We start from the raw sequence: 22,664 nt of genomic DNA on the forward strand, positions 1-22,664 counted from the left end.
CAGCCTCAGCTTAATCACTAACAGGCAGCAGCAAAAAATCTCTAATTACTTCATAGCAGAAGTTCACAAAACTTCCAAGTATGAGCAGTTATCCCGACCCCGCACAACTATTCTGGCTCAGCCCCTTTGAGGACTGCTGCACAGACGACTCATCCTGTCTGAGCTTCAGGCATGCAAAAATAAATATTTCAGGGTCAAATACTTCAGGAAAAAAAAAATAAAAAAGGATTTATTTAGCACTGCTTAGATTGACACTCAATTTTATCTAATATGTAAAAAACAATCTCATTTTTTTGGATGCTTTGCAACCTGGAGAAGGCAGTGACCCACAGTTGGACACCACCTGACACAGGGAGAGCAATTAACTCACAGGTGTCCACAGCCTCACAATCAGCCTCAGCTGGGAAGGCCTGGGCCACGTCACCACGCAGCTGACAGGCACAGCCCGCAACGGCCACACCAGGCAGCGGCCAGAGACAGCATGGCCAACGCCAACAGTCTCACTAGCACCAGCTCCAAGCTGTTCTGTTCATACTTTTGCTTTTGCCCAAAGCTGTCCCAGCATCCATACTGGTCCCCCGGTGCTGCACACAGACTCCCTTTGGCTGTGCATCTCCCTCAGCTCAAACAGCCCCAAGTTGCTCCAGGAGCCCTGCACACATCCTGCCCCTGGGACACAGCCTCTCTGCCCCTGCTGTCCCCAGGGCCAGGCAGGCAGCCACAGCTCAGAGTGGAAAAAAGCAGCCATGACAACAAGTTATTTGAGGAACAGTTGTTTTTTTTTTTTCCTTTCTTTTTTAATAAAGTGTACAAAGTCGTAAATTTCCTTACATGAGGTGCTGTGACAGCTGTTACAGAGATGTTCTGGGCTCCTTAATGGGCATCGTGGTGAAACACTGCTGAGAGCCAAGACAAAGGAACACGGCGCTGCCCCGGCTCACACTGCACCCCCACCTGCCCACAAGCATTCAACACCAACAACGACCTGAACCAAGTGACCTGTCTGAGCGGCATGCATACAAAAGGAAGAGGAGAAACACAACCCACCCAACCCACAACAACAACAACAGAATTTTAAGGCTATGCATAAAATAAAATGAAGCAACATCTTTAAAGCTAGGTAGCAAGTAGCTTTTGTGAAAAGTAAGGCTTGAGGCTTACTGATTCTTCAGAACAGGTTTATTTGCTTTTCCTTCTTAAACACCAATGCACCCCTTTTTCTTCCTTTGCTTGCACAGGGATCACTGCCCTCTCTGTGTGGGGCTTTAGCTGAGGGAGGTTATGTTGGAGCGGCCTCCCGGCGGTGCCACAATGCGCTTGCTGGCAGAACGAATGCCTTCATCAATCTGGGTACCTGGAGCACGGAGGGAAAGGGAAAGTGACACCAAGAGGATTTTTCCCACTCAGCCACCGGGAAGGCTGGGGTCTTGATGAAAGGCTCTGGGCCACCGATGGCAACCTCTCTGCCTCTGACTGAGGAAGGACCCCAAGGAGAGAAGTGGCCACTCCCAGAGCAGATGGTCCCTCCACGTGTGGACCCACACAGCACAAGCAGAAGCCCAGGGCTGCACTATGGCTGCAGCCCAGCCCCCCGGCCCAAGGCACCATTCTCTGCCAGTGCCATGCTTACCTGACAGGCTGAACCCCGACTGGTGGAGGTTCCTCACAGGGGGTGTCTGCCGTGTGGGCGACCCCCGGGTGGATCCCACAGGGGTGCCACCCTTGGGGGTGGCAGTCAGGTCAAACACAGGTCCATCATACATGCCCCGGGGCACAGCGTGCATCTCCGCCATCTGTTACCAGAGAGGAATGGCACAGTGACACTGCAATGCTTCCGCAACGCCTGTGAGCCCACCAACGCCGCCAGCATCCTGGCACATGGATTCCAGGCTCCCTCGTCCCACTGCAGAGGCCACTCACACTGCCAACCCCGTGCTCACCTGTCCTGCATGCCCGAGACCTCTCTGAAGCATGGAGGTCTCATCCTCACCTCCTACACAACAGCCTCCCACTGCGTGCTGAGGGACTATGCAACAGGCACCCCCCGACATGGGTTTATTTTGTGCAGATAAAGGCCCTTTTTGCTCAGTCTCCTTGTTTTTAACTCAACTTTTCCCTGCAGGTTCCTGCTGCAGCAGGAAGGCAACAAGGGAGCAGGTGGACCTGCAGCACTCACTGCTGACTCAGCCCCATGTCCTTCCCCTCACTATAGCACACCACCAGCACAGAGGTCACAGCTCTGCCCAGCACTCAGCAATCCCCAGTAGGTTCAGCACATACAGGTTTACAGCACTTTTTCCATCTTATCAGATACACTGGAGGGAAAACAATCAGCTAGCTGGGAAAGGGGCAATTTGGGTTAACAGCTTCACAGCTCTTTCTGCCGGCATCCCCATCTCCTTACCTTTCTCCTGGCTTTGATCCGCTTGTAGACATAGTCAGGGAAAGGGCTGCAGGGCAGGAAGCGCCCAGTCCCCTGGGTCACATGCAGGTTGCCATCCTCCAGCATGATCTTTCCCTGGCATATGACAACCAGTGGGGCCCCACGCAGCTCCATCCCTTCAAAGATGTTGTATTCAGCTGCCTGCAGCAACCAGGGGTGACAGTCAGGAGAAACACAAGCACTGTCTGCCCAGTGAGGGCTGCTCAGTCCCCTCACCTCACTGACAAAGCCTCCAGGGCAGAGAGAGCACACCTGTATAGCCTTGCTGCCTCAAAGGCCTCCTGCCCTTCACCAGTCCATCACACCAAGAACCCAGCTTAGCTGGGAAAAATTTGGACTCAGAGGAGGAGAAAAGCCCATTGCAGGCTTGGCATAAGGAGAGTGCAAGGTAGCTCGGTGAGAAACATGCTGCAAGCAGAGCCCAAGGCTCAAAGGCATCCTATCCTGCAGTCACACCTGCATTGCCCAGAGCCTGCATCTACCAGCAGGGCAGCACCAAGCTCCTTGCAGCAAGATCACTGTGTGTAGTACTTCCCACACCCATTCCCAGCTTGAGCAGAGGGCTTACAGACTGGTGGGTTTTTGCCGTGACGATCTTCACTGCATCAGGATCCCAAATGACCAGATCACTGTCTGAGCCCACAGCTATTCTCCCTTTCCGTGGGTACAGGTTGAAGATTTTTGCAGCATTAGTGCTCGTCACTGCCACAAACTGGTTTTCATCCATCTTTCCTGTGGCCTGCTCAGACACAGAGAGAACAAAGCACCCTTTTGGGGAAGGGAAGAGGAAAAGCCCAGGTCTGGCATTAGACAGACCAAAAGCTGGAGCGATGCTCACATATCATGGCTATTCGCCCTGTGGCAGCTGTTTCTCCTGCTCCAGCTCGGTTCAGCTCACAAGCAGAAAGCAGACGTGCCACTGGGCACTCAGCCCTGCTGGGGCAAGGACACAGTGCTGCCCATTAAGTCTGCCCACTCGCTGCTGGGCTGGCTCTTACCACTGCTTTGTCCCAGATGACAGACATCCGCTCCTCGATGCCATTGGTCCCCTCTGGGATCGCTGTGAAGTTGTCTTTTCCAATTGCTTTCTGCGCAGTGCTGAACGTGCAGTGGGCACTTCCTGACACCTGCAGGTCACCACTGGCATGGTGATAATAAGAGCATCCTGAGCCATTTCATAGTCAGACAGACGCAGAGACACGAGGGACTAGGAAATGCTCTGCGTATGGGCAGCCCCCACCCAGCTCTCTGCCAGGAGGACAGGACAAGGAGCTGAAAATCAGCTGGGTTTGAGGGGAGCTGCCACCAGGTGGAAGGGAACAGGGGCCAGGCCGGCTCCTGCAGCAGCTGGGAGGGAAGGGCCTGCAAGTGCTGGACTCCTGGCCCCAGACCTCTGATGGCACAGACGCAGCAGCTCTGCACAGGGCCACGAATCATTCATAATCCATTGGTAATCTCCATCTTCCTCTGATAATTTCTGCCATATGTCTGACTGACTGCAGAGCCAGAGATCCAGCCTGATGACAAAACATGCTTCCTAATCTTCACCACCTTTGCTCTGGTGAAAGAAAACAAACCAGCCCTGCAGCTGCTTCTCCTGCCAAAGCCTCAAGAAAACAACTGGGAAAGGCACTGGGACAGAACTGTATTGGCTGCAGGGCTCAGAGGTGCTTCTGCCTCTCCTCTGAGGTCTGGGGTAAATTTGGTATTGAAATAGCAGGAAAACATCAAAAATCAAGTTCAGGAGTTGGGCTCACGTTTTGCTGTTTCATTAAGACCTGCATCTATCTTGTATGTTCAGATCAAGCAGAAGCACACGCTGCTCACAGCCCACAGCAAAATCCCAGGCGAGGTGCACATTCAGACCCCATATGCATGGGCACCTCTCCTGCCAGCCAAAGCAACTCCACACACACTCAGCACTGCCCCTCACTGGGGCACAATCCCAGCTTATCGCTCTGCTATCACACCTATTTCTGACCTGGCATCCCATGCTCATCTCAGAGATGTTTCCAACATTACCTCAAAGGTTGTTTCCATTTGTCCCCAGGCAGCCCTGCCCAGCTAGCACAGAGCAGCACCACACACAGCGTTCAGCTGCAGATGCAGAGCAGTGAGGCTCGCAGCTCACATGTAAGCACAGCCAGCAAGCAGGCACTGCATCCCTGGCTGTGGTGCATGCCTTTCCAGTGAGAGGATGGAGGACAGCTTTGAGGGAAAGGTCACCTCAAATTGTTGAAGTGCTTCTATTGTTTGCTCTCCACTTTCAACAGATCCCTTCCCCCAGTCCCTGCCTTTAGGGTAAAAATCATCTACTAATCCTGCCAGACGAGCACAAGCTGTCCCTAAGGGCCTCATACTCCTTGCAGACTGTTCTACTGTTCACCTGTGGACAAAAAGCCAGAAAGCTATTTGGCATGTGGGTCCCCACCAGCTATGCCACCTGTGCCCCCAGACCTCCTCATGCACAGCCACATCCCAAACCTCACCTTCTGCTCCTCCCACAATCACACAACTTCTACAGCTTAGTCAATGCTGTCACTGACAAATTCTGTGTTGTCTGGCCCTCATTTCTTTCCCTTCTTCAGGGCATTTAAAGCTGTTTGTGACTGCGTGCCCTAGTATTTTTGTCATTACTGGCGCTATGCCTTCAGTGCCTCCCCTGACAGCCATTTCATCAGGCAGCTCATTAAATCCCTGGGGTGAAATGGTTCATACTGGAATAGTGTCTAGGCTACCTGAATACTCCCTGGCCTCATCTCTGACTACTCCAGGCCAAAGGTGCTGCCTCCCACTCGTAGTCACTGGCAGAGCCACAAGACCAGGCACAGCCTGCCTGGCTGCTACTGCTCACCTGGCCAGCAGGGTGTTAATGTAGTCAGGGGTTGTGGGATCTGGGCTTAGGGGGGGTGAAACCACAAACGCTGCAGCCTTGGCCCAGTTCTTGCTCCAGTAGTGTGTTCCATCAGTCCCCAGGCTGGCTGTGATGGGCTCACCGAACACCACGTTGCCTGGAAAAAAGAGCAGAAAGGACACAGGTTTGGTGATTACAGCAGTCTGATCCTTGTCTACCTGTTGTGGCCTCTAGAGCAGAGGGGAGGGACTGCTGGGCCAGAGACCTCTCTGCTATCACAGGAACTGTCCCAGTCCTTCAGCTCCAGTCACAGAGCATGACGGTGGTGCAGACCTGGAGGCACATCGTGCCATAGAGGCTGGGGATGTACCCAGCAGCTTCAACCACCTGCATGTGGATGGTGTGAGTTTCCCCAGAGAAAGCCCTTCACGGAAAGCTTTAGTCTCCAAGACCCTCTCTGACCCATGCCCACACCTTGATGCTACCTGATCCCCGCAGCCCTTTGCAAATCAGGTAAAACCTCAACCCCCCCTAGAAGAAGGGGTAGCTCTGGGCTGCTTAAAGAAGGGGTCTGAACCCAACAGCCAGGGCAACACCAAACCCAGGACTTCAGTGGCAACAGTGTGGATGCATACAGCATCAGCTCACCCTTTTTCCTGGCTTGTGAGATGAGGTCTGCAGCACTTCTGCTCATCACTTTAGTCACATAGAGAGGGCAGTTGGTCTGGCTGGCAATGATGATGGCTCGGAAGACAGCTTCTGCTTCCAGCTGGAAGAGAGAACAGTGTAGCTGCAGAGGAGCAAGCACAGCAGGTAAGGAGGGCTCACTGCTGGCTGTGCTCCCTCTGGTACCTGGGGAGGCTCCAGGGCCCAGCCTGCAAGTGGCAACTCTGCAGGGCTGCAGCATGGAGCTGGGCAGCCACTTGTTCCCCTGCCTGGCTCCAGTTCTGTCAGCAGCAAGAGGAGCTCAGGGCCAGCCGTCCACACCTGGCAGCACGGCTGCGGCCAGCACAGGCAGACACAGCTCTGCCTCTCTAAGCTAGTTTAATCGGACATTGCCCTGCTGATGCCTGGGGTGCTGCAGGCTGTGCCCTGCTGGGCTGCTGGGGTCCAGCTGTTCCATGAACCAGCTGCTGAGTGTCCCAGCCAGCCTGCCGCTGCAGCAGGGCCCATTTCCAGCACACGGTTATCTTTGAACTATGACATCAGCCCTTGCTCAGCCTGAGCTCAGCTCCAGACGTTCTCTAAGTGTTAGCTCTGCAGCTTGGCTTCAACCCTTGGCCTGAGACAGTTCAAAACAGAAGCCTTAAAAAGACAACGCGCAAACCAGCCAGGAAAGGCAGGCACCGTGCCATTGCTGCCTGCAGCTGGCAGCTGCTCCGTGCTCCCAGCAGCAGCGGGCCACTGCGCTCAGACAAACACACGAGTGCACCTCACACACTTCTGAGCACCATCCATCAGCACAGTGAAAACAGTTTTCTTCTTCTGCTTACGAACTCTTTTGAAAACATAGCAGCACACTTACAGACTTGAGTGGGCTTTAACACATGGCCAGGGGCAAACAGCCATCACTGAACACCCTTCAAAATTGATCCAGTCTGGAGCACCATCCGGCACTACCGAATCCCAGCACCACCTGCTACAAGAGCATGTCTTCAACGCCCACAGAGGTCCTTCCAGGACACAGCAGATCCTTGGACCCTGAGCCACCCTCCCAGTGCCTTGCCAACCGCCTGCAAGTCTTCAGGAAGGTAGCACATCACTTGCACACCACTGAATGTTTTCCCAGGTTGAAGATGTGCTGGAAGAACAACACTTTCTTTTCAAAGATAATGATATCTGGGATTGGCTGAACAGACTGAATCTAGAGCTTTCTTGCACTGCTCTCAGTTGCCTCAAGCTCTAATGGCATTTCAGGATCAAACACTCCATAATGCTTTATTGGCTTTGGACAAGAAGAACTGCAGCATTGTCTTATGATAACAGGAGAGTTCTCAAATCCTGGCACAATATCCTGTAACTGCAGGTTAACCTGCCAGCTAGTGGCATCAGGTCTAAGGCCATAAAAAAAATAAGTGTACATTTGCACACAGAGGAACTATGATCTGTTTTTTACACTGAGTCTTTTCTCTTTATTGTCTCACACTTCAAAAACAGTAAGCACTGCATTACACTAGGCTCTGTCATTACCAGCTACCACACAGTCAACTTCTTACACTGTTAATTTAAGCCAATTGATTTTATTTCTGCAGACCCCGAAGTATGTATCTGTCACTGCTCCCTACTCGGTTCTGCTGTTGTTTTCATCTTTCACATGCCACAGAAAGTTAAAAGCAGCTCTCTGCAGGGAGCTATCTCAAGAAAACCTATCTAAAATTAGACACAACTCAGATTAACAGACCAAACAGAAAAATACCCTGCAAGCTAAAATTAGAAATAATCTAATTAGTGTCTTCACAATGACTTGTAACCAGGAAATTCCCCCTTTCCTCCCCTCCCACTCCTTCCACCAATGGTTTTGTCTGTCTGACTTCGAAACCCACATTAGACCCTAAGCAGAGATTAAGCAGGAAGAGGCTGGAATCTGTCTGTGCTCAGACACATGAACAGTGACCTTTCAGAGGGACTAAAACTTGCCCTTCTATTCTCCTCGGGCCTCTTACGCTCTGGAATCCCATAGAAAATGAATGCTGCCAAACCTGCCCCAAGTGCTGCTACAGCTGTACAGAATTTTTTGTTGATTACTTAATCTCTGAACAACTCAGAAGCCTTCATTTCTGCTAGGAGACTCCAGTTAGGTGGAAAAACGCTGGTGACAAAAGAGCATCTCACTCTTTCTTGAGCTGACCATGAACAAGACAGTATTATACGCACGTTTAGCCGTGTGCAGTACACCCTACCACAGCTCAGAAAAGCTCTGCCATGCACACTGCTCTTTGCCTTACCTCCTCAGGTCTGCTCAGCACATGGCCCTCTGGGCCGGTGATTCCCATCTCCAACATCCTGGCCTGCTCCTAGGACACAAAAAGGACAAAGGAGTGTTATCAGGCTTTGAACCTGCCCCCACCCCTCCTGATGGCCCAAAAGAGCTGTCACCACTCTCCGTACTTAGGACAGGCAGATTAACAAAGGGTCTCTCTTCGAACCTCACAGAGGCTAGTATGAGAACATGAGAAATTCACCCAGATGAGAAGTGCTAATCTTCCCCTGAAGGGAGAAAAAGTGGCCATTGTTGGTGACAGCACACCAGGCAAAAAGAAGCAAACAGCCGCAGGACAGCCCTGTGGTACCAAGGAGCCACCTCCTTGCTGACATGAGGTCCCCATGGCTGCAGCACCCCCCCCACACTTCCTCTCCCAGAGCCCCCCAGTGCCCTGGCTCCCCTCCCAGCAACAAAGAGCTCAAAGACAGGAACCACACCGGCCTCTCAGCAGGACGCAGCCAAGGGCACCAAACCGGAGAGCAGCTCAGCTGGTTCTCAGCACCGCTGGCACCTGCAGAGCAGCACTGGCACTCACTGCCATGTGAGATTGACACCCAGCACTCACCAACCCAAAGCCTTGGAAGAGGAAAACTGCAGCAGTTTCCAAAGGGCAGCCAGAAGGGAGTGATGGCAAGGGAATGGCAGTGACAGGCTGCTGCTGACAGCTCTGACACTCAGACAGGGCACACCGGTCCCAGAGCTCTCCCACTGCTCTGGGAAGGGCAAAGCAGCAGCTGGGATGAGACATCTCCTTACCAGGACTGTGGGTTCAGATCTCACTCACGCCACTGACAAAAGCTTTGCAGTAATAAATTCCCCAGTTATCTGGTGGTCCTTTAAAATCCTGATGTTTTCCTGGAAAGTTCCACCCATTCCAAGTTTCTTTTAATTTTAGGAAGAAAAAGAGCAGCTGGGATCTGCTTTCTTTCATCTATCAGCCTGTCTTTCTAATCCAGCAGGAAACCATCTACTTAACAAAACTTCAGCCAGCGTGGGTTTTTTGTGTTGTTTTTTTTTTTTGCTTTAATGTCACAAATATTTTCACTGATTTTGTTTTAAAAAAATAATAATTTTGCAGTACCTGATATCCCTTTAAATTATCTGGGTTTTTATTATCTCTAGAAGATGACAGTGCTTCCTGTTATAAGAGAATCATACACTTCAAAACAGTTGTCCTTCTGATTCCTTGGTTTATCCGTCACGCCCATTTGAAATGGAGTTTTACCTACTATTGTTCCTCAAAACACAGAAATACCACGAGGCAGTTCTATGCATCCCGAAGAACAATGCTGAAGGGTTTCACAAACTCTTTATTGCAGCTCCCACCAGATACTTCACAGCAGAAAATCTCGGTAAATCTGATACTGCTGCTGAGCAGCAAAGAGATCACCTTGCAAAAGGTGCCCACACAGCTTTAGTGTCACATTACAAACATCCCACGTCCAATCAGCCCAGGATAGATTTCCAGTCCCCGCACACCTGAGGAGTAGCTACCTGTGCAATTATATCCCCGTTTTCAGCATGAACTTGAGCTATGGCACCCAGCTCTCCCAGGCAGCTGAATATCTCATACAGCTGAAACAGAGACAAGAAGAAGAGATTACCGCGCAGGCAGACACACTGCCCTGGCCTGCACACGACCGTAAGTCTCCCGCGCTGTGCCCCCAGGAGAGCTGTGCAGGAACAGGGGCAGGAGGACCCGGTATCAGCTGCACAGAGAACGGCCTCTGTGGTCGTACTGGCCGTGCCTTCAGGATGCTGCCTGCTCCCTGAGGCGCCCTCTGTCCTCTCCTGCCCACCCCCTCTGCCTGCCACCCTCTAACGGGGAGCCTGGCCACTGAGAAGCACCTCAGGGCTTGTGAGCGAGCAGTGCGGGGCTGCCCGAGGGTCCGCACCGCTCAAGGCAGCAAGGATGAGCAGCGAGCAGCATGGAAACCCCTGCAAAGCACCTCACGTCAGGTTGCGGAGCTATGACCACACAGCACTGCTGCTAGCACTGCAACCACACACAACCAAAGCCATAAAGGAGTTCCTACCTCAGTGTTTGACATCTGGTACAAGTCCTTGTAGGCCATGTACACCATGAATGAGTTGACTCCTAGGGGAAGAGCAGAGAGGAAATTGAAGGAGAGCGAACCAACAGTTTCCCATCCCCAGACACAGGGGAAGCACTGAGACCTGGGGAAAGGGCACAGGAGTGGGCTGGCAGGAGAATCTCTGCTTCAACTGGAGGTCCTGCCATTCATCCACAGAATGCCAACTCTCAGCTCAAGGCCAAGCAGGATCCCATCACGCTCACAGCCAGAGGAGCAGGGGTAGAGCATGTGCCACCTTCCCCTTTCTGCCAGGTCCCCCGCACCCAGCCAGGGCAAGGAAGAAAGGGCAGCAAACCTTTCTCCTGGACCATGGCATGCAGCTCCTGCCGGACGCGCTGGCTCCAGCGGGGGATGTCCACGTGCAGCGCATAGTCACAGCAGGCCTTCCCATCTGCCCACTCCCGCCACTTCTCAAATGCCTCCACCAGACTGGACTCGGGGTCAGGCACCACGTGGTCCACTGCAGGGTGACAAGGAGTCGTCAACAAAGGCTCCTCCGCCAGACGTCCTGATGTGCACCCCTCCGTACCCCTGCATGCCACAAGGCATCTCTACCACCCCACACTTGTCTCCCAGCTGCTTCCGGACAGCCCTCAGCATCTCTATGACTTCCATCGTCCCCTTCAAATGCAGTTACTGGGGGGAAATGCACACAGCTTTTACTTAAAAGCTTCTGGCAAAGGACCATGGGCTTTTACAGGCTTCTGCTGAGAAATGAGCTGAGAGCTTCAGGGCCTCATTCCTCCTCACCCCCACTTCCACCTCATTAACACGGTCTCCTCCCACACTGCAACACTAATGCACCTATTACAGCCCACCACATAACTTTGAGCCTGCCACACCATGATTTTTTTTGGCCCAAGGGAGAAGGAGAACTGGCAGCCCACTCCTTTACTGGAAGGATCAATAACTACATCCCATGTATCCCATTTCCTGCATCCCATGAAAACCTGCAGTGCACACTGCTGTGGCCACTGCACAGCAATAAAGCTTGGATCTGCAAGCACTGCATGCTCACGGTCTTTTCCTCTAAAGGATCTCAGAATGTCCTTTCCTTTTTCATTAGCACTGTTTATTTCTGAGCAGTGCAGGATGCCAGGACATTGCTCTGTTTCTCTGCTCAGCATCATCTGAGCATCACACTGCCCTATTTTTATTTAACCAGGCAGAAAAAAAAAAAGCGTTCTTTATTTTTTTGTTCCTTTTCGAGGTTCTTGTGGGCACCAGCAGCTGCAGATGTTGGAGCACTGCAGAACACAGGATCTGAAGCTGTGCAAAGGGCCCTGTGCACACTTTTATTCCCAGCACTAAGGGTCCCACAAATTCATCCTGCACTTCACAGCCTGCATTAACAGACAACGCAGAAAAGATGAGCACATAGTCATGGATCTTTAAAACAAAGAAGACCATGAAAAGCAAGCAGGAAAAGAAATAACTGGGCAACATTCCAAAAGTGAAGGAAAAACAAAACAAAAAAAAAAAGACTGAGGAGCTTCACTTGGATTGAGGTTTTATTGCAAATGCCTTCCCCAGCTCAGAACAGGACCACGTCCAAAATGCACTGCAAAAAAATGCTTGACTGGGGACATGGGAGGGAACTAACAAGAGCTGGTTCACATTCGCACAGCTATCCTGATGTACACCCCCTTCACCCTCAGGGGCTGCACTCTGGTGAACTTGCCTCTCACTTTGGCCTCTCACTGCTCTGCCTCCCCAAGGCAGCTCAGAGGTGAGCTGTGCCATACCCTGTGCTTTACTGCTACCCTGCACTCACGCAGGAGAGCTGATGCTCTGAGAGGTTTCACACTGTAATACCCGAAGAGACCTTTCACCCACTGGTCAGAAAAAGTAATTTCCAAGGCCCTCTTAAACAAAAAGATCCCAGAACTCTGCTCTACTCAGACCTGCCCTGCCACAAGTTGCTGGTAGCAAAAGCTAGAGCTGCACACTTGGCTGCAGTTACTGTTCCACTCGCTTTTCCATTAGAGACGCCAGCAAGGCAGGGAGAAATGTGGGCTGGCCTGGCAAGGACAACAAACATCCTCGACTGAGTCTCTGAAAAACCATCGATGCCAAGATGGCTCTCTGGTCTCTGCCACTTTGCCTGCAAGTTTCTGAGCTCCCAGAGGGACTTCCCTTCCCAGTCCTCTCCCGTATTTTCCCAAGCATCAGATGTGTTTACGCTCCTAACTGCCTCTTCCAGAGGGCAACAATGACAGTGTTGCTCATCTTTCTCTTTCTCCAAAATTGCCCCTAAATCTTCCTTGTCAGCTGCCATCTCTGTCCCTCTTTGCTGCCCTACACAGGAACTTCAGCACAGCCCTCTTTGTACACCCTCTGAACAACAACAACAAACAAATCTTCAGAAGTCATGGAAGTCAATATCAAACAGATCCCATGCAGCTACAGAACTAACACAGCAGAGCTTTAACTCCTCTCAAAAGCACAGAGCCTGCTGGGTGTTGTCACACAGGGGACCTGCCTGCTGCACTCACTGATCATTGTAGTCCCACCAGCCAGAGCTGCTTTCGTCCCTTGGAAGAAATCATCCACTGCTGTCATCCCCTTGTACGGCATCTGCAGGTGAGTGTGGACGTCAATTCCTCCAGGGATCACCATCTTCCCATTGGCTTCTATGGTTTTGACCCCTCCAGGGACAATGAGATTGTCTCCAATCTGCCTGATGAGACCACATCAAGATGGTGAGCCACACACAGAGGAAAACCATACACCATATAATGGATCAACAGGTCAGGAGGGGGCAGGCCAACCCCAGCCCAGCAGCAGTGCCTTGCTCCTTCCCAGGAACCAGAGGTGAGACCACCTCACTGAGCAGCCAACTGTGAGGTTGTCCGGCCTGCCCAAAATTGCAATCTGCGTCGTCCTGGGAGGGCTGCCATCTGTCCACCTGCTTTAGCAGTGCCTATTGTGACACCAGCTGTCTGGGGCAGCACCGGCTCAGGGTGGCCAGGAGCATGGTCTGATGAATACTCAGATCTCTGCACTGTTGGTGAGAAGCTGCCCAGGTCACCTCATGCCCCACTGACCAGGAGCCAGGCACCTGCAAGCATTCCCAGAGCAGCAGTCCCACCTGCTCAGCTGGGACTAGTGCTCCCCAAGCCCTGACACCAGCCCTGCCTCCAGTAAGCTGCACCCCTAATCTCCCCTCACCCCCGTCCTTCTGCCCACCTTAAGTAAGGCTCAAGTCTGAGGCTTACTTACAGAGAAAGATGATTTCCCACTGTAATGCCACAGCTGCTAGGCCAGCTCAGGGCTCGGCAGGGTCTGGCAACACTGCTCCAAGCACAGAACCCAGTGGAAAAAGGACAGACCCTCTCCCAGGACCTTCCTTCTCGCCTGCTGCCCTCGCTCACCCCAAAGGGTGCTACCAGCAGGCCCACACGGTAGTGAAGGCAAGACCCGAGGTACACCAAAACACCTGAAAAGAACAAGCTTAAACCTCCACTATACATCCACTCAGAGCTCATACTGAGGGCCCTCAGGAGAACAACTGATATTCTCCTCCCTGGATACATCAGTTCTTCTGCCAGAGCACCTGAATGTGGGGACTCCCTTCACTCAGCCCCCACCCCCTCAATCCCTTTATCTGCCCATATGTAGCACTCAGCCTTCAAATCTCTTCTTTCAGAAATCCTATTTTCAACAAGCCTTCCACAGTCTTTCCAAATAAATCAAGATAAAAGAAACACCAGTTTTACTGGAAGACTTCTGATTTCCTTGACATGCTGGGGAGGCAACTGAGCAGCAAATTCCACTTTTGCATTTCATTCAACATATCCACTTTACAGTTTTTTTCTTTAGAATCCCGCAAGTTCTGCAGACAGAACTGCTTACTCCGGTGTCCTCGCGGCAATACATCAGCAGCTCTTCCCACCATTTTTTAAGATGAATCCCTCAGCAAAGGATTTAAACTGCTCACTGTATTTTTAACAGAATTCATTTGTTGGAGAGTTCCAGTTCCGAGGCAATGGAATTCTGCAGCCTTCAGGCTGCGGACGAGGCAAGGGATTTGCCCAGGAATATCCACAAGATCTGCTCAACTGCAGGACCTGACGCTGGTCCGTGCCTGGGTATGTGCAGCAGTCAATCAAGACTGTTCTCCTCCTTGAGCTAAAAACAGCCCTACAGAAATACAGTCCCACTTCCTGAAGATTATTTATCTACTGCTAGATTTTTAAAAGATCAGTATTTTCCTCTTAGCATACAGCAAAAAATGGCTTTTCAAGTCCCTCTGCTGCAAATTGTCGCGGTTCTTTCCGTTCACCCAGTTTGGAGCTGGTCCCCATGAAAAATTTGCTAATTTTGAACTGCAGCTTTTAGACAGCAGTTACCATTGCTCCTCTGTAACAAATGAAGAAGCCAGAGGGACCCAGAGGTTTGCATGCAGTTCCTGAAAACCTCAAGGAGGAAGATAACATCCTGAACTCCTCATTAGTGCTAATGAATGGGATCTTGGGCGGGGTCCCTCATGCTAACACTGCTGACAGAGGGGGACACGGGAGGCAGAGAAAAACTTTGTTCCTGATGCAATTAGATACAGCTTAGTTGTACAGTGAACACTGAGTCACCAGGTCACCAGTCCAGCTGCAATTCAGTCACTGGAGTCACTACATAACCACGTCCACTTATAGGTGGAGAGCTGAGCCTCCAACCAAAGTGACCTGTGACGTTTCAACAGCTGGCAAGCAGGATGCAGACTGCATCCACAAAAAGCCAATAACCATCTAACCAGAAGCAAATTTAAGGGGAGACAGAGTGGAACTGTCGAAGTCCCATACTTACTTTATGAGACCATCTTCCATGTAAATGTCAGCATAGAATGACTGATCATCATTGACTATTCTCCCTCCTTTAATAAGGAGACGATCGCTCTGTGAAGAGAAAAACACAGCAGAAGTCAGCAGCAGGCAACACACATTTCTCAGATACCAATGGAGTGCTTCTCCTGGGTGCTCTCCTGCATCACACAGCTCACTGCAACAGCAGATACTTCAGGAAGTTTGCATCTGCAATAACATTTGGAAAACAGAACAAGCACAAGGACTGAATGTCACCCAGACCAGAAACGCTCTTATGTTCCCTCCCACATTCACACTTTTGGACCTGGGCAACTGAGAGAACAGAGACTGTGCTGCAGGGAACACCCTGTCCTGAGGAATATGAGCTCCATCTTCTACCTCCCTCTGCACAAGTCTGAGTGCTGGCTGCATGTGGTACCGGGGCTAACACCCTGGCCTCATACATGGGTTCCATGTGTTCAGGTGACATTATCTGCTCCTGCTTTTCTAGAGGACATGCAGACTTCTTGATTGCTTAAAACACACCCAGCACCATTCCCAGCTTTCAGCCATCCCTTACTTCCCCCTTTGCTCCTGCAGATGCCTGCAGCCCCAGCTTCAGGGTGCGAAGCCCCTTCTCTCCCCACCACCACCACAGCACAAGCCCACACCCAGCTGCTGACAGCCTCTGCAGTTTCACATGCAGAAGCATCTTGAGGAGCTTGCACCATTAATTACTCTAAGGGAGCTGGGCTCGCTGCTCTGTGGGAGGGGGGAAAAAAAAAGAAAAAAAAAAAATCACTACTGCACGGTCATTCACAGCACAGAATCCCCTCACACCCCGCAGCGCACAGCCGCCAAAGAGCAAAGGCTGGTGCGCATTGCAAGGCAATCTCACTCGTGTGGCTCAGACAAAGAAACTGGGTGGGGAAGGCAGAACGCAGCACGGTGCTCTCAGCCGCTGCAGTTCAGCTTCCCTGGGCTTCTCCCGGGCAGCACTGACAGCCTTCAGCAGCCCGAGGCTCCACAGCTGAGATAAGGCCACCAGCAGCACAGCACCGGGACCCTCAGCAGCGCAGGCTGGAGCCATGCCTTACCCCTCACACACACCGTCCTCTCCGAGCAAAAGACCCAGCTCAGTTCTCCTCTCTCCTGACTGCAGGTGGAACACTGAGGTCTAACAGAGGTTTGCATGGAGATAGCCAGCAGGTCACTGCCTGCACACGGAGTTGCTAAGTTGGCTGGTGGCATCAAGGTCACAGGCACCTCTCACTTCCATCTGTCTCTGCTGCAGCCCAGCCATGCATGTTGACCAGGAGCACCAGGTCTGGGCCCACCCAGCTGCACACCTCAGGGGATGCCCAGGCTTGGGGCCATGGAGCTCAAACACAGACAGTACTGCTAACAGACCACTGATCCTCCTCAGCACACGGCACTTGTCCTCCCTTCTGCTTCTATACAAACGTCATCTCACTAACAATACTGCAATTTTAAATTCAGAAAACACTAAAAGCGTGGGACCACAGACATATCACTATAGCCTGTCAGTCACAAGGGAAAACAGCTGAGCTGTGGCTCCTAGGGATGCAAAGGACTGATATTTAAGTATCACTATGAGAAAGGCAGATAGCAATTACCATGCAGCAGTATCAGGCACAGGCTGTAAATCAGGGCTATGATCAGAAACACAACACTCCAGTTAACTCTACGTACAGTTTCTCCCATTTCCCCCATATGCCATGGCAGACCCTTGTTTGTTTTAGCTAGCCTGCTGGAAGAGAAAAGAGCCAACCTGCCCAAATCCAAAACCAGACTCCGGTATGTCACACCCACAGCCTCTGCACCTCCTGACTTCCCCTTCTGAAGTCCTGGGAGTCCATTCTTGCCAGCACGCAGAAGCAGCAGCACACACTGACGCTGACCACCTCTTACTGCTCATCAGACACCGAAAGGGCACACGGGCACTGGTGGTGTGGGAAGCAGAATGGAACACTTGACAATTGCTGAATAAACTGCTAATATAAAGTCAAAAAATACACCCACACACAAATGCAAACAGTCGCTTTGTGACAGACATGAAGGGCTGCTCAGTACTCAGCTAGTTGCTAAATAAATAAGGTTGCTATACTCACTACAGCTGCAGCACAAACAGGGCCTTGACTCAGGGGTCAGGCTCTGCCATGGGGCCTGCCCCACGCCTGCCCACCACAGCACCCCTGCGCACAGCAGGACAAGGGCTGTGCTGGTACCGCCTGATAACAAGGAGGAAGAATGCAACAAAGTAAAACAAGGAACATCCTGACACCCCATCTCCAGGCTCTGCATTACTCAGGGGAGCTCCCAGACATCGAGAAGACAGGAAAGCAGAAAGGAAGAGGATGAAACAGTTGGGAGGAAATGAATCTGAATTAATAGGCAGCTTCTGCAGCACATGCATCCAGAGTGGCCCCAGATCACAATAAGCCCACTGTTCTCCCACCAGAGCTAGGCTGTGCCTCTCCACACCCACCACAGGCCACGTCACTGGCACTGCCAGCAGATGGGAGGCAGCCCCTCTCCTCCCGACCCACCAGCAGCACTGCCGCGTGTGCCAGGGCCGGCAGGGCAGCAGGCAGCAGCCTGGCTCTTACAAGGGCTGCGTGTGGGTGCAGCACAGGGCTGAGAGGTGCCCCAGGGCACACTGCCAGGCCCTCACTGGGATCTCTGCCACCCCACACCTCTGGGCAGCTCCATCTGTGTGCTGGACACTCTGTTGCAATGCCTGCTTGCATTCGGGATCAGTGTTAAGAAGCTTTCAAAACCATTACCCGTCTCCTCATGCCCACACTCTGCTCTTGATGCTCTTAAGCATCATCTGGCTATTTGAGATCCTGAAGTATCAGGAGAATTCTTAAAATCTCTTGGTGTGATGCGTAGCAGGGAGGGAGGCAGCTGCTTCCAGAGGGATGCTGTATCCAGCCAAGAGCACTGCTCACCTCACTAACTAAGCACAAGGGCATCATTAGGGCAGCACAGAAGCAGGTGCATGGTTGTACTGCTCTTTACCTTGAAAAAGAATAGACACTAATTGCAAAGGTGTGACATCAGCAGCTAAATGTGTTCTTATTAAGGGACTGCACGAGTGTTGAAAAGCCTCAGGCTGGAATGGCAGTGACAGCAGAGCTGCGAACTAACTCCTTTTTCCTCAACACTTATTGCCAGGTGTGGAACAGAACTGCCCAGTTGGTAACTGAGGCTTTTCTCCCCACGCAAGATGCCAACCAGCCCCATGCAAACCTCTTTATTTCCAGAGAGGCTACAGATGTCACAGAGATGTTGCCTGTGGGCTCCGATGAGATGGCTGAAAGGAGTGAGCACAGCCCATATCATGAGATGTGGGAGCTCCAGACCATCTGGGATAGAAAAGGCTTTTGTGACCAAAACAAAAAGACCAGAATATTTTGTTCCAACCAACAGTTCCACAGATAGCTATTCTGTGAAACTGTGGTAAGGCATTTCCCTTCTTTGAACCTCTACTTCTCTTTTCTGCAGGGATAGGAAAACATACTGTCAACAGAAGGAAAGGAAATATTTTGATTATGCCAGGGTGGGGGGAGCTAGCAAACATGCAGAAGGTTTGGGGTGACTCCTGAGCTCAGTGCCACAGCATTGGCACGCATCTGGACAGTAGCACTACATCTACTGGAGTCTGATGCACTGTGCGCAGCGTGAGCTGCAGTGAAGAGCTCTTGAGCTGATGAAGCAGGCACTGAGAAAGCCAAAATATTTCATTAACCTCCCCCCTCCTCTCCATTTTTTAATCCACACCACCACCAACACACATGCCCAGACTTCCAAACCTCCTTTCAGTGGCCACTGCTTGCTTGTAACACTGTGACGTGTCACTTTGATCAGGTTCTTCCAGTTCAGGTTGGGAATAATTTCACACCAATTCACCCCATGCAAACAAATGCACCCCTCACTTTTTCAAACTGATCAAACATCAGACAAACACTGTTTTTTCACAGATCGCTGTCAGAAAACAGCCTTCACTTGTGACAGCAACAGTGTTGAGTATAAGAAGAAATAGGATGGGAGCATCTGTGCATCTCCAGAATTGCCCAGGACAGTTTTAACAATAGCTGCCAGGAAGTAAAACCACTCTGATCTCCAATATCTGCAAAAAAGTCAAGTCTGCCTGTTCCAGGGATGACAGGCAGTGAAGGCACTACTCTGCAGGCTCAGCAGTGCTATCAGTTTGAGACATACAGGTGGGCTACTGCCAGCACAAGGCACTTCTAAGAGCTTTCAGCTGTGGAAAGGTTCCTGAGCTATCCCCCATCCTAATGGCACAACACAGCCTCTTCTAACAAGCACAGCTTAGCTGACACTATGTGTCCTGACAGGCAATAACAGCCCCTGAGATGGAAGCATAGGGAAGAAGAACAAACAAGTGAAACCATGCCCAGGGGAGGCACAATCTGCATAAAGCAATGCAGTGCCTTTCTTCTAGAGAAGCCACCATAGCTGAGACTTTCTTTACGCCACACTACTGAAAGAGAGAAGAGCACCCCGTCCATGACTACTTCATTGCCCACCCTGCACCTCACAGCACGTGTTCACGACGTAAGGCCACTTGACCCAAATTTCAGGGCAAGTGCCAGGGGGCCATCACCAAGATGCATGGGACACAGGAAAGAACTACCTGTGGTGTCAGCTTCAAAGATGCCATTCGCTCATAGCAATTCAAGCTTCAATAGGCTGAGGGAAGGATTTAACAGAGAGAAATAAAGCAAATTGTGAGGCTTTGTCACCACTGCAGTGAGAAAGTCCTTGCTGGATTCCAAGGGATCAGGAACCAGCCCCACATACCCACATATTGACACCTGTAAGGTGGACTGCATTTTCCTTGTGGAATGAACCCCAGAGAATGCAGGAAATCCCACCTGCAACAGCAAAGTTCTGGTCACTGCGGTCTGGGATACAGAAAAAAAGATTTGTGCAGAGATTTGTGAAAAGGCAATGTTACTTGTTAAAGTAATTGGGTGGAGAACCTGCACTGACAAAAGAATTTCTCTTCATAGTAGCTGTGCTTCTTTGGGAGCAATTTGTTCACACCTGTACATAAAAAAGAATGAAGCTCTGCTCTCTCTACCCTTTTTCTTCAAGAAGCCAAAGCTCTCCTCAGGAGGAAAAACGGGCAATACAAAGTCAGCAGAAAGCCACAAATACAAGATGAAAGACCTTTTTGCTTCCCAAAAAGAAATCCCCACATGGCTCCTCTAAGGAGGGCAGGGGGGAAAGCAGCTGCACCCCACGGAGGAAAGCATGAGATGGATCAGAGCATGAAAACCTGACAGAGAAATCAGCACAGAGAGGCACCACAGCGACACTGGTGCAGCTGGACTGCCCGCAGCTTCGAAGGAAACATGTCAGCCGCCTCTTCTCGCTGGGTGGTGGCACAAACGTGCTGCGTTCATAATAGGTGCGGTCCCCTGCTCTACTGCACTAGCAGAGCGGACGCCGCACCTGACGCGGCGAGAAAGGAGATGGGCTCAGAATCCAGCGCACCGCCCGCCAGCACAGCGAGCATCCCGCAGACCACGGACACGAACGCACCAGCCGTGCTGCGGCCCCGCCCGGTCTCTGCTCGCCCGCTCCACCTGCGCTCCGGCCGCGCACCGCCGGGGACAATGGGAACCGGCGCAGAGGGTCCGCGCTCACGGCCCGGCGGCGCTGCCGCTGCCAGGCGGGACCCCGCCGCGCTGCCCACGGGGAGCGGCCGCCCGCAGAGCCCGCGCCCGGCCGGCAGCTCCCGCGTCCGCATCCCCGCTCGGGAGGGAGCCGCGCGGAACGCGACGGCTGCGCCCGGACTTCTGGCCGCTCCCGCCCGGTGCCGCGATTCGAGCAGAGGACGGAGGCAGCTCCCGGATTGCCGCCGGGCCGGACCCGCGGGCGCTGCCCTGGGAGCGGTCATTGCCACCGTCCGCCGCGGAGGCTCCACCAAAGCTGCGCTTGGCGCGGCCCTGCCTGGCGCGGACACCTGCGCGGGCGGCGGCTCTTTGTCTGCTCGCCGCCTCCCCGGCCCGAGGCGCGGGGCTCCCCCTTCCCCGCATCACCCCCGCCGCCCGCGTCCCCGACAGCACAAAGGGACGACGGCACCGGAGGCGCCGAGGCGCTCAGCCCCACCGTGATACGCGGGATGTTCTTCTTGCCCTGGTAGGACATGGCGCCGCGCTGCCCGCCGCCGAGCGCTGCTCTCCGCTCCGCACAAAGGCAGCACCGCGCCGCGCCCACCGTGCCCGCCGCCACCGGGGACGGGAGACCGGCCCGCCCCGCCCCGCCCCGTGCCGCCCGCAGCGCCGCCAGGGGGCGCCCCCGTACCGGCACCGCTCACCGGGCACCCAGCGGCGCTCGCCGGGCACCGCCCGCCTGGAGCCGCGCACCAAACCGGGCTCCGCACGCCCGACGCCACTCGGCCGGCACAGGGCAACGCGCTGGGCTCAGCCCGGTCCCCCCTCCTGGGGAGGTCCCGAGGTTCGGGTCGCTGAGGTTGGGCGGCGCGGCCACTCTGCTCGATGCTAACTTCGTGCCCGGGTCCTGCCTGCAGAGATAGCAACCAACAAAGGTGGCCACAAATGGGGTTCCTTACCAGCTAAACATTCCCTTTGTAATAATAGTGAAGAGATTTCTAAAGAATAGCCTAGATGGTACAAATGGGGCACCAAAAATCACCTTATTTTTTTTTTTCAAAAGCTCAAGAATCAAAAGCATTAAAACAAAAACAATAACAAACCCTACGATGCATTACACACACGACTCAAAGAACCAGGTGCCCACTGTAAACACTGCCAGTGCTGGCAGTACTATGGACCTCTGCGTTACGAAAACTGCCATCATAGTGAGGCTCTTACAAAGTCAGACTGGATACGTATTTCTTCTAAATCTGACAAACATTCACCTGCTTAAAGTGAGTCAGCAGCTTCTCCACAACTTACCATCACTACCACCATCTGCAACGTTCCCCAGGCTGCCCGGCTCAGCAGACCCACAGCTGGCAACTCACTGCCCCTGCCAGAGCAGCCCAGGGAGCACAGGGAGGGCTGAAAGCTTCCCCAACTCCCTGCTGCACCCATCTACTGCAGGAGTCTGCAGGTGCCAGAAAGGGAGTCGGAGCAGGGCTGGGCTGGAGCCTCTGCGACAGAGGAGAGAGCAGGGAAGGGATGTGGCAGCAGACCGCACCATTCCTGCTACAGTGCTGCAATGCTCCAAGAGTCGGTCATAGATTCTGGTGAGATAAGATTGGCTGGGCCTGCGGTACGAGGACACCCAATCCTTCTCATCAAACCTGCTGAAACTCCACACATCTATTTTCTAGAAAGTTGAAGAGCTGTCCCCCCACCGTGTGGTACCGTGGGACATGGTGTGCTGTCAGGGACAAAAAGAGCAGCAGTTCATCAGTCACTTACAGACAGATGAGACACAGACACGCACCGCTGCCTTCAGCACT

General features: G+C 52.5%; 1 protein-coding gene across 3 annotated transcripts in view; it reads right to left on the bottom strand.

The window, feature by feature from the left end:
* Positions 1-1,161: 1,161 nt before the first annotated feature.
* Positions 1,162-22,664, bottom strand: part of DPYSL3 (dihydropyrimidinase like 3) — a 28,330-nt gene continuing 6,827 nt past the window's right edge. The window contains exons 1-14 of one of the 3 annotated variants that reach the window (XM_052689800.1): positions 21,344-21,470; positions 15,180-15,268; positions 12,872-13,056; positions 10,672-10,836; positions 10,317-10,378; positions 9,775-9,855; positions 8,243-8,311; positions 5,946-6,066; positions 5,298-5,454; positions 3,442-3,583; positions 3,012-3,182; positions 2,405-2,584; positions 1,631-1,793; positions 1,162-1,354 (exon numbers count right to left, since the gene is read on the bottom strand). In XM_052689800.1, coding sequence (XP_052545760.1) covers positions 1,266-1,354; positions 1,631-1,793; positions 2,405-2,584; positions 3,012-3,182; positions 3,442-3,583; positions 5,298-5,454; positions 5,946-6,066; positions 8,243-8,311; positions 9,775-9,855; positions 10,317-10,378; positions 10,672-10,836; positions 12,872-13,056; positions 15,180-15,268; positions 21,344-21,382 — 1,713 coding nt within the window. In that variant the 5' untranslated portion in view covers positions 21,383-21,470 and the 3' untranslated portion in view covers positions 1,162-1,265. Of the gene's footprint in view, positions 1,355-1,630; positions 1,794-2,404; positions 2,585-3,011; positions 3,183-3,441; positions 3,584-5,297; positions 5,455-5,945; positions 6,067-8,242; positions 8,312-9,774; positions 9,856-10,316; positions 10,379-10,671; positions 10,837-12,871; positions 13,057-15,179; positions 15,269-17,019; positions 17,071-21,343; positions 21,471-22,664 lie in introns of those variants that run through there. The other 2 variants (XM_052689801.1, XM_052689799.1) reach the window with 2 other exon arrangements.

This window comes from Tympanuchus pallidicinctus, unplaced genomic scaffold (assembly GCF_026119805.1).
Source record: "Tympanuchus pallidicinctus isolate F22 unplaced genomic scaffold, pur_lepc_1.0 scaffold25, whole genome shotgun sequence".
Classification (NCBI taxonomy): Eukaryota; Metazoa; Chordata; class Aves; order Galliformes; family Phasianidae; genus Tympanuchus; species Tympanuchus pallidicinctus.